This window comes from Sinocyclocheilus anshuiensis, unplaced genomic scaffold (genome assembly GCF_001515605.1).
Source record: "Sinocyclocheilus anshuiensis isolate Anshui unplaced genomic scaffold, SAMN03320099.WGS_v1.1 scaffold412, whole genome shotgun sequence".
Classification (NCBI taxonomy): Eukaryota; Metazoa; Chordata; class Actinopteri; order Cypriniformes; family Cyprinidae; genus Sinocyclocheilus; species Sinocyclocheilus anshuiensis.
This window is the reverse complement of record NW_015558661.1, coordinates 1,651,657-1,663,193: the sequence shown is the minus strand read 5'-3', so window position 1 is coordinate 1,663,193 and position 11,537 is coordinate 1,651,657. Positions and strand designations below refer to the sequence as shown.

The 11,537-nt window shown below is 35.1% G+C and overlaps 2 protein-coding genes across 3 annotated transcripts in view; both read right to left on the bottom strand.

Moving 5' to 3' along the window:
* Positions 1–2,645, bottom strand: part of myo7ab (myosin VIIAb) — a 43,050-nt gene extending 40,405 nt beyond the window's left edge. For both annotated transcript variants that reach the window (XM_016477344.1, XM_016477345.1), the window contains exon 1: positions 2,349–2,645. The gene's annotated coding sequence lies outside the window, so the exon portion shown is untranslated. The remainder of the gene's footprint in view (positions 1–2,348) is intronic.
* Positions 2,646–9,703: 7,058 nt separating this feature from the next.
* LOC107681070 (calpain-5-like) overlaps positions 9,704–11,537 on the bottom strand; it is a 13,928-nt gene continuing 12,094 nt past the window's right edge. Inside the window, exons 8-9 of the mRNA XM_016477217.1 lie at positions 10,181–10,317; positions 9,704–10,006 (exon numbers count right to left, since the gene is read on the bottom strand). Of these exons, the coding sequence (XP_016332703.1) occupies positions 9,824–10,006; positions 10,181–10,317 (320 nt within the window). The 3' untranslated portion in view covers positions 9,704–9,823. The remainder of the gene's footprint in view (positions 10,007–10,180; positions 10,318–11,537) is intronic.

Here is an 11,537-nt window from a genome sequence, read left to right as displayed (position 1 = left end):
GTCAAGCGCATTCAACTGAGGTTTCCTGCCTTGCCCTACATGTACTGTGATTTCTCTGGATTCCCTGAATCTTTTCACAATACTATGTATGGTACTTGGTGAAAGAGCTAAATTCTATGCAATTTTGCATTGCGAAATGTGATGTTTGATTTGTTTGACACTTCTCTCTTGAAATTTGGCACAAAGTGATGAGCCATGATCCAGCTTTGCTTGCAAAGACTGAGATGCTCCTTTTATACCCAAACATGATACCCTGACCTATTACCAATTCACCTGCTTACTGTGAACTGTTTCAAAACAGTTTAACGTGGATATTCTATAACCTATTCACTTTTATTTTGCCTCTGTCCCAACTTTTTTGGAGTGTGTTGCAGCTGTCAAAATCAAAATTTGTTCATATTTACAAAATACATTTACGTTGGTCAGTGAAAACTTTGGAAATCTTTTCTTTGTACTTTTGTCAATTAAATAAAAATTAAAGAGGATTAACAAATCACAGATTCTTGATTTTATTGCATTTTACAAAACCGTCCCAACTTCTCTGGAATTGGGGTTGTAGTTACTAGCTACACTACACATATTAGTTTTAATAACTGAGTTGAAAACATAATAATAACCATAGCATTTAACATTTGGAAATACATAACTGAAAATTAGAGATCACTGCTGAAAATTTCTGTAGAAAATTTTAGAAAATTTCCACAAACCGTGTTGTAGTTATTTGCTCCCACACACTGGCAATTTAGAGAAAAAAGCATCTGGCAAAAATGAAAACATTCCGCTATATTGTTCTAGCACATAAAAAGAGATTATAGATCTTAAACTGTCTGGATTTTCTCGCCTAACTACATCTAATCTCACACTTTATGGGATCAGTTTAATGCCAGAAACACATTTTGAGGAGCACTCTGCCATAATTACATTCCACAATGCACTTGTGACTGTAACAAAGAACATCGTGCACATAGGATGCATAAAATTAATACTCTAATTAATGCTCCTGAAATCAGTGAATAATTTAACAGTAAAATGTTGAATAACCAATGAACGTGTTTCCTATTGCTCATGCTTTTCTAGACTTATAGGTCAGATGTTTATTTGGCTTGTTTCATAAGCGGTCGTTTGCCCTGGGCCAAGACTCACTAAAGGTCTTAAATCTTGTGCCCCTCTAAACTCTTAACTGCTTTATCCAGCACCTCAGTGAGTGCCAGAGGCAGATTAACACAGTCACATCCTCTGTGTCTGTCAGCTGAGAGTCTGTGTCAAAGCAGCATGTCAAAGTAATTCAGTTCTTGCTTTAAGATGTTTCTTTCCATCCACACAACATCCACATGAGGATGACTATAAAATAGTTCTACACTTGAAATAAATCTCTAAAAAAGACTTGAAACTTTTAAAACCAAGATGAAATTGAATAAATAAATAATGGTTATTTTTGTCGTTTTACAGTAAATATATCTAAATATACTTACATATACAGTACTATAATATATCCCAACAATATAAACATACTTGAAGCAAACTTGTGTGAGATATTAAGACTATATCTTAAATTAATACTTAAATGTTTCTCACTTTACAGGCTGTTTATTCTTGTCTTACACAAGCCTTGCTAAATTGTAGTCATGAATAAAACAAGAATAATCTATTTGCCAATGGGCTAAAATTTAATTGAATTAAATTTTATGATTTTGAATAATTTTGAATTAAAATTAACAACAAAAAGCTCATTAAAATAATTAAATAAAAAAATAAAATAAATTAAATAATTAAATTAAAAAAATAAAATAAAGTACAATTTCTCTGAAAACATGTCTAATAATTATTAAACAATTTGGCTTCTCCAGTAAATCCATCTCATTTTAAAGATGTTTAGACATTTTTTACTGAAAAAAAATCATCTTAAATTAATTCAAGATATTTGAATTAAAACAAGCAAAACAACAAAAAGCTAATTTAAATAAGCTAATTAAAAAAATAAAATAAAGTACTATTTCTCTGAAAACATGTCTTATAATTATTACACAGTTTGACTTCTCCAGTAAATCCATCTAATTTGAAAGATGTTTAGATATTTTTACTGGAAAACAAGACAAAAACACTAAGAAAAAGATAAGGTATTATGTTCACCTTATGTTAAGGTATTTCACAACCCTAAAAACCTGCCTACTGACAGTAAAATAACACTCACTCTCAGCTAACTATAGCAAGGCATAAATGGTTTCTCCTGAGGCCTGGTACAGAGCGCGGCAGAGCAGAAAACAGTCAGTAGTAAGTAGCTTTCCATAAAGCCTTAAAAGAGCATGAGGTACTGTACGGCTAAGCCCCGAGTATGAAAACTTACTCACCTCACAGTGACTTAAGTGTTTGTCTTGCGCCCCGCTCTCCCTTTTTCTTCTTCTTCTGTCTCTGCACCTCTATCTGTCCGTCCTTCTGTCTCTAGTTGTTATGTATGTCCACACGTCCAGGTCCAAGAGATGGTCTGCAGTCAGGTGATTGACAGGTGTAAATTATATCAGACGATAAAGTACACTCTTCCGCAGTCACTGCAGTTGTCCTCTTATGTATGACCTACTGTGGGCTACCTGTTGCTGTGGGATGCTGGGTAATGCAGGAGGAGAGCAGTGACAGCATTCAGCGTCGCCTTCAATGGCACTCCTGATCCAGCTTACAGGGAGGCGGGGTTAGCAGCGGGCGGTCACTGTGGGCGAGGGAAGGGCTTGACACAAAGGTCTGCTGGTCACTTCATCTAAAGTACATGGCCGCTAGTTTCCTGTTACTCTCTCATGCCTCAAGCTCCTCTGTAAACTAAACATGAAAAGGTCAAGCTTTTGTATCTATAAATGGATGCTGGGTGTGTCTGATTCAATGATTGTAAAATGTAAATGGATATAGCTTGAATCCAAAGTATACAACCTCCATAAATAACCAGTCAAAGTGATACAGTAAATAATACAGTAAAATGCCTCATAGTCAAGGCTATTTTAACAGTTTGAAAAATGTATTTAATTTTAAAGTAGCATATTGATTTTTTTTCTGATATTATTCTAATTAAATAGAAACAACATCAGAAACAAGTAAAATTAGGAGGTTCAATTTGAACTTTGAATTAAATTTGATCACTTTTTTCACACATCATTGATTTCTTTGACTCAAAACATAAAAACATTAATTACTAGCTTTCATGTTGCAATGTGAAAACAAAACAAAACAACGGCAACAAAAACAGTAAAACAAAAAAGTTTAAATAATTAAACAGAGTTAGGGTTCTTTTAATAAAATAAAATAAAATTAAATTAGATTTGTGATTTGACCAAGTTAACTGGAATAGTGGAGCATTAGTGAGGTGAGAAAATAAAGAAAAAGTCTTCTTCACATCATCAAACAACCCGGTGCACAAAACAAAACACAAAACAAAATTAAATTAATTAAACAAAACACTAAATAAATGAATCAAATATTATGTAATTTGACCAAGGTAACTAGAATAGTGGAGCATCAGTGAGTTGTGGAAAAAAATAAAATAAAGAAAAAAACTATTTTCATATCAAACATCCCGCTGCGTGGAACAACTCAATGAAATAATGCAATACGGTTTTTTATATTTTATTTCAAAGTCATGCCACAAGTTGACAAAATACAAAAGAAAAAATAAGTACTTCAAATAAGTATATCAAATAACTACAGTGTAACCCAGGAGAGACTTAAACGCAAAATAAAACACATTTAAACAGAGATAAGATAGAGAAAACCTACAATCAGTAAAGATATAGTATATATGTCTGTGTCTGTCTGTCTGTCTGTTTGTTTTTTTGAACACAAGATTCAATGGCTAAATATAAAACAGTAAACAAAGGAGTATAAAATGCTGATAAAAGATACTTGTTATAAAGATAATATCAGCTATGTGTCACAGAATGATACCATGCAAGATATTTTCTATTTCTGTTTATGTATACATACGTCAGTTTCAAGTTCAACATCAGCAGAAAAAATACAAGAGTATCACAAGCTCATTCTCTGGATGTTTGACCCATGTCAAAAAATGACAAAGAGCGATAGGATTCACTCGCTCCACAAGCATTCACTGGTTATTAAGGCTGTACTCTATCAAGATGCCTAGAGAAAGTCCGACATGGCATGATAGCACTGGTGACGGCGTGTGTTGAAGAAAAGAGGTTCACTCAGCCAAAGTACATGCAGCAGTCAAGGCCAAAGAGCCAGTAACATCACAGAGAGCAAATAACAGCCAGCAGAGACACTCGGGAACGTCATTCACGTGAAAAAAATGCCAGTGATTCATTGGACCTGAACTTGCCTCGTGATTACAAGCAGTTAAAAGTCTCTACAGACATAATACATGTTAAAATTGTGAATAAATTATGCAGTGAAACTGGGCAATCTCTGCTAATATGTTTGTTTCCTTCATACATACTTTGCATTAGCTGCGCAAACAGTGTATAAGTTACTGTATAAATTCATACTGCGTATAAATCCTGTTTGTAATCAAACACAAACCCACATGCAATGTAAAATTACACTTACACATGGAAACAGCATCAAGATCAACTTGACACGACATGGCAAAGGTTCCTCTATTTGATCTGAAGCATGCACTACAATCTAAGTGAACCAGGACCTTCTAATTTAAACACTGTTGTTCTGTCATATGGCCAGGGCCGAAGAAAATTAAACTTGTGTCAGTAATAATTAAAGAAAACGTGAACAATCAAAATACATTAGAAAACAAAACGTACACCAGAACATGTTTGACATTAAAAGGCATTTGAACTTCAACAGTTCTTATTATATGCCATTGGCCACTTATGTTATTTGGCAAAATAGACAGGGAAAAAAAATCACAGGAAATGCATATGACTCCAACTGTACTGGCACATTGGCATCTTTCACAGCATTCTCATCCAAAAACAACAACAACAACAACAAAAAACTATAAATTGAAGCTTTGGATGAAACAAAGAGAAACGAAGAATGAAAGCTTTGTTGTCTTTAACAGCTAAAGAGACTTAAGGCTATTTATTCATTTGTTTAGTCAGATTTAAAGGTATAAGGCGTGTAATTTCTGCACACATTACCTAAAAGAACTGCACAAATTCCAGAACAAGCCCCTTGTCTGCAATTGGCCAGATAAACAGATAGCCCCGCCCCACACTCACCCCATTGCTCAAACAGACAGAGCAATGTTTTGATAGCGCCACAGAGCCATAGTGTTAGACTTCAGGGAAATAAATATATGGGAAAAAAATACACATTTGAGCAAAATTGCTACCTTATACTTCATTTGAATTCTCAGCTGTTTGAATTTATACTTTCAATATAACACCTCTCTTCTCAGTACAAATTACTTTCTGTGATCTAAATCAGTCAGTCATAAAGGTCAAAATGGAGATAAGTAAAATCTATCTATAAAAGACAAGACATTTTCCTTGCTAAATCCACTGTTTACCTGTCATAATCTGGCCTGTGGAGGTACAAATGATGTAAAAGAATGACTGGGCCATTGTTGTGGATTTCCAATCTGGTTTGATAAACACTGAAATATAATGGAGCTAAAGAAAAAGCTTTATTCATCCTTGAATAAAATCAGTCTGTCTCCGATGTACCATATTTTGCCAAAGGCTAATCCACGGGGTTTGAGCGCGGACTTGTCATCCAACATTGATACTCTGATTGGCACAACATTTGTACAAACCTGTTATATAACACTGTGTGGCCTCTTTATGTTCCTCTTCTTCCTACTTCCCTATCTTTTCTTGCTCAACTAGGTTTGAGTGTCAGTACTAATTTGGATCAGTGGCTCAACTTTATAAACATTACAAACTTTATAAACATTAGTTATTATAACCTAATGTTTGAGATTCTTATGCTACATTTTTGACACAAAATATTAAAAACGCCAAACAGGCTTATGGCAACTGTTGTACCATTTGGCCTTCACATTTGTTTCAGACAGATTATTAAAGAAACTTTACACAAGGTCACAAAAATAATACTTCAGAGGCAATTTAAAATAAATTAATACGAACTGAAATTAGCAAACATGAGTTATGAAGGAATAAATCCTCAAATTTTCAGCTCAACACAGTGCAGAAATCACAGCAGTGTAGCAGTCATTCAAATAAAAAGACACATGATAGGATGCTAAAACATATCCAACCATGATAAATGATGGATGTGGACTTATTTGTTTTCCAAAACTCACTTATAGTGACTGAAAGCATAAACAAAGACATTGTAGTGCACAAAGAGTTCTGTAGCAGTCTCTGGTGGAACAGCACAACTAGCCATTGGAAAGGACACAAAGCTGGTGAAGATAGTCACCATGTGTCTGTAGTTAAAGTGTAGTTCTTCATCGTCAAGAGAAGTTGAGAGAGAAAAAACGAGGGATCTTCTCTTAAGTACAGAATATCTGTTGATGCAATCGTGCAGCAGTTGTTGCGTATCTCAAACAATGGCACATGCTGTTTGGCAGGAGTCTGACTAGAAAGTCATTAAGACACAGAGAAATCCTTGTTTTACAGTCTCGTGATCCTCAGAGCAAGAGTGAGGTAAACCCAGAGATATTTGTGGGTCCAAAGGCCTGCTCTTCATCCTTTGAGCACCGCTAGCACTGATAGAGTTTCCCCTTTTATTTAAACATGCATAACCTTTAATGGTCCTTAGGTTACTTTGAGTGTGGATCACACACACTCGTACACACTAGGGTGACCAGACAACTACAATAACAATATAGGGATACATGCTCGTGAATACAGTATAAGCACATTTTGGCCTGATTTGATACTTGTTTTAACTCAAAAGGGTCTAAAAACAGATGTCAATTTAATAAACACGGTTATATAAAAAGGCTTGGATATATTTGATCTTTTGGTCACACTACAATGAGTCAAACTTAAACGTTAACTCTCATGGTGTAAATAAAAGCAAACATTTTTAGCTTAAGATTTCTCCATTTAATGTTTTACGATGACTTGTAAAAATGGCAGCCAATAAAATACTAGCATATACTTCTAATTTGTCATAAATGTTTTGTTATTTGTACAATTATTTGTACAAAACTTCTCAATATTGTGAGGACAATGGAACAACTTCTATTAGTGGGTTGAAGCAGGGTTGTAATTGTTATTGTTAAAACTTTTAAATATCTTTTTTGGTTTGAAAGCTAAAATAAAATAAAATGTAAAAATATGAGAAGAAAAACTAAAGAATTTGAGAGAAAATGAGAAATGTTGCCTTGTTATTAATTGAAATAAAACATGTAAAAATTGAAGAACTAAAAAAATTAAAACTAGAACACAAATAAACAGAAATAAATTCAAATAATTTAAAACAATTAAAAAGCAAATAACAAAATTACTTAAACTGAAATTAAAATTAAATCAAGGCTAAATGCTACTTGAAAATATTACTAAAACCAATATTTTGTATGTTGTATGCAAACAGATGTTTAACTAAAGCTAATACTAATTATTAGGAAAAAATGTCATCTTAAATATAACTTTGTCGAGATGTAGGACTCATCGAATCAGGACTATCTGGGCACCCAAACACACACACACACACACACACACACACACACACACACAAAGGTAAAATGCTTATCAAACTTCCTGGCATTTTTATAATGCCCATCCATGTATTCAGGCAAAGAATGGCATGGCAGATAGTCCGGGTGGGCTTTTGGTATTGTGGGTCCACTGGAGTCTTCACGCTCTAGCAGGCTCTATTCCAGACTCCTGTTGCTAAGCGACATGACCCGGAGAATTCAAAGAGGTGCCTGCTGCGGCCCACCGGTCACTGAAATCTTTCAGCTAAATGAGAGCTGATCAGGTCTTGCTAAACTCAAGGTCTCTGTAATCAGGTGGACCTCCATGTCACTGTGCATCTGTGTGAACGGGCACACGTGTTGACACTGACTGAATATGTGATGACTGAATGTGTGGAGGAGAGAAGGGATAGAAAGAGAGACAAGGGAAAAATCTAATTTGAATCATTTCCCAGGACTGGGCTGCATTCAGTGTTCTGGCATACGAGACGTGGCCGATCATGTGACTAGGACTCCTAAAGGACCTACTTCTACCTTAGACCACTTCAGCTGCTCATGCAAACACAATGCATAGCCCTTTATTACAATATCAGATCACGATTGGGTGGAATTAAAATAATAGTTTATCCAGAAATTAAAAATGTGTCATTATTTACTTATCGTCATGTTGCACACTTGCCGTGGAATATGAAAGAATACTTTTGGAATCTTAATGCAGCTATTTTTTCATACAATAGTCTGTCAAGCTCCAAACCTCATAAAAGTGGTCCATATAACTTATTTGAAATCTTCTTAATTGAAACGATAGCCATATCGAGCGAAACTGAAATAATTTCATTATTCACCTATAATCTTCCACTCCAGTGAACCGTTAAATCGAGAACCATGGGAAAGTGAATGAATGAATCATGGATCAGTAGTCATTCAGTTAGAACTCAAGAACTGATTTGTGAATCAGATCAAATGGTTCAATTAAAAGAACAGGTTCAAAAGATGAACGATTCGTTCAAGTATCAAAATGAACAAGTTCAACTCGCTGATTCAATCCAGTCACAGGAGTTCTCAAGATAAAAGCTCACTGGAGTGGAAGATTATCACTGAATAATGACTTACATTTCAGTCTATAGACATTAGTCAGACTAGACACCATATTGAATTTAACATGGATGAAAACGAGGCTGTGAGGTATATACAGTAGTCTTTACAATGGCATGTATACATTTTCATAATCATTTTCACAACTCACAACTTTAAAACAGTTTTATAGAGTTTTTGTCTACTGAAAGCTTTTCAGAAAGACGTTTTGTCAGCTGAACAATCGGTATGATGTTAAACAACAGTACAATCCATTGAACGCACTGTACCTCTATCCCTCACAACTTTGCTTTCATTCCTGTCAAAGATTAAATGTAGTGCTACTCTGACTAAGGTCTATGCCTCACATGGCTTCAAAAGATTTGAAAAATACCATATGGACTATTTTAATTATGCTTTTAAAGGGATAGTTCACCGATAACTGAAAATTCTGTCATCATTTAGTCACCCTCAAGTTGTTCCAAACCTGTACAAACTACTTTCTTCTGTTGAACACAAAAGAAGATATTTTGAAGAATGTTGTTAACCAAACAGTCGACGGTAGCTACTGACTTCCATACCATGGAAAATATACTATAGAAGTCAATGGCTACCGTCAACTGTTTGGTTGTGAACATTCTTCAAAATATCTTCTTTTGTGTTTAACAGAAGAAAAGTACCTCATACGGGTTTGGAACAACTTGAGGATTAGGCTGATGATACACGGGGCAACTTTTTGAGCAATGTTGCCGTCAATGGGCAACCAGGTGAGACACAGGGCCCATGACCAATCTAAGATATCCAGATAAAAATTTGTTACCCATTCTCAAGTAACATTGCTCAAAAAAAGTTGCCCGGCAAAATTGCTCAAAAAGTTGCCCCATGTATCATTAGCCTTAGTAAATGATGACAGAATGTTCATTTTTGGGAGAACTATACCTTTAAGGGCTTTATGGATGTGGTCATTAAGATTCATTAAACTTCTGCCTCTTTGCTCCACTGAAAAAATAACAGCAAAAGGTTTGAAGTGACATGATACAGTGACAGAATTACACTTTTTTTTTTTTTAGGATCAACTAACCGTTCATTGAAAAAAAAAATCTGTAGAAGATTATGAGGGCTAAAGGCATTGTGGGTGAACGAGGAACACAAGCAGAAAGAGTGAAGTGGCGGGATGCATGATCAGATGTTGGTTAAAGTGGTGCAGGTGATCAGGCGCACAGTCAGTGTGCCTGGAAGGTTGTTGTCTTGACGACCACCCTTGTCTTTAAGGTAGACCATGTGCTGCTCTTGGCGGTCGTTAGGGTCACTAAAGAGGGTCACCTGACCCAGGAAGGTGTCAACAATCACATTCTTATTGTAGATCTGAGTTCGTCATGGAGCAGTCAGAAGGGTTAAGCAGGAGAAATAAGAGAAGAAAAACAGAAATAAGGTGAGAGGAACAGATCAGTGTACATACCAGTACAGGGAAGGAGATCTGTAGCAGTTTGTGGAAAGGACTGAAGGAGGAAGAGATGTAATTACATACTTCCAACTCACCTCGATGTGAATGCCTTCCTTTGGCTTTCTGCGGTAGAATATTCCTTTAACGTCAAAACTGGGGCAGCGTGTGTCTTTGTGCACGGGGGAGCGAACCTTCTCCCCCTCACAGGTGATGATCACATATGGGTCAGAGGCTAAAGAAAAAAGACATGAGACAGCAACACACTTTATATGATAGCGTTCAAAGCATGGATATGCTATCTCTACCAATGACACACTGCAAAAATATTTTTGTAATCAGTAATTTTGTTATCTAGTAAAAAAAAAAATGTAAACAACTTTTAACAAGATATTTCTATTTGACGTAAGAGTGTTATTCTTTATTCTTATGCTCACCAAGGCTGCATTTATTTGATCAAAAACACTGTAAAACAGTAATATTGTTAAATATTATTTCAATTTTTCTATTTGAATATATTTTAAAATGTAATTTATTTCTGTTATGGCAAAGCTGAATTTTCAGCAGGCAGGCATTACTCCAGTCTTCAGTGTCACATGATCCTTCAGAAAGTATTCTAATAGGCTGATTTGGTGCTCGAGAAACTTTTTATTTTTATTTTTTTATCAATGTTGAAAGCAGTTGTGATGCTTAATATTTTTGTGGAAACTGAGATACATTTTTCAGAATTTTTTGATGAATTGAAAGTAAAAAAAAACAGCAGTTAAATGAAATCTTTTGTAACATTATAAATATAATTACCACCACTTTTAATCAATAATGCACCCTTGCTGAATAAAAAAGTCTTACTGACCCCAAACTTTTGAACAGTAGTGTATATATATTTATATTTGATATATATTCACTGAAAACAATTCTAGAATAAATGTCTTGTTCGACAGATGATTAATGACAAAAATCCTTTTTGTAGTGCACCATAAAGAAACAAATACAATGCAAATGCACTGAAAACAGTCAAAGTGGAAATAAAAAATAGCTTGCACTGAACCTGAGTTCAGTTTCACCCAGTTCTCCCATCATTACTGTGTTTACATCACCACTGTGAATACCACCTGTTTACCACTGAGGCTAAGCAACAACTCGGGTGGAGAAAACACCAGTTCCCTTTCAGTCGGTCACTCTCGACGTCACGTGGTCATCCGACGTGACGTCTCCGTTCCCTCCTTCAGGGAACGAGGGTTACCATACGTAACCGAGACGTTTTCTTTGAACAACCAAACAAACTAAACTCCTACACCTTTCATTCATCATCATCAAAAAAACAAAACAAAACAAAAAAACAACTAACCTCCATAAAACTCCCTGCATTCATTTATTCTTTCACTTAAAGGGGTCATATGATGCTGCTAAAAAGAACATTATTTTGTGTATTTGGTGTAATGAAATGTGTTTATG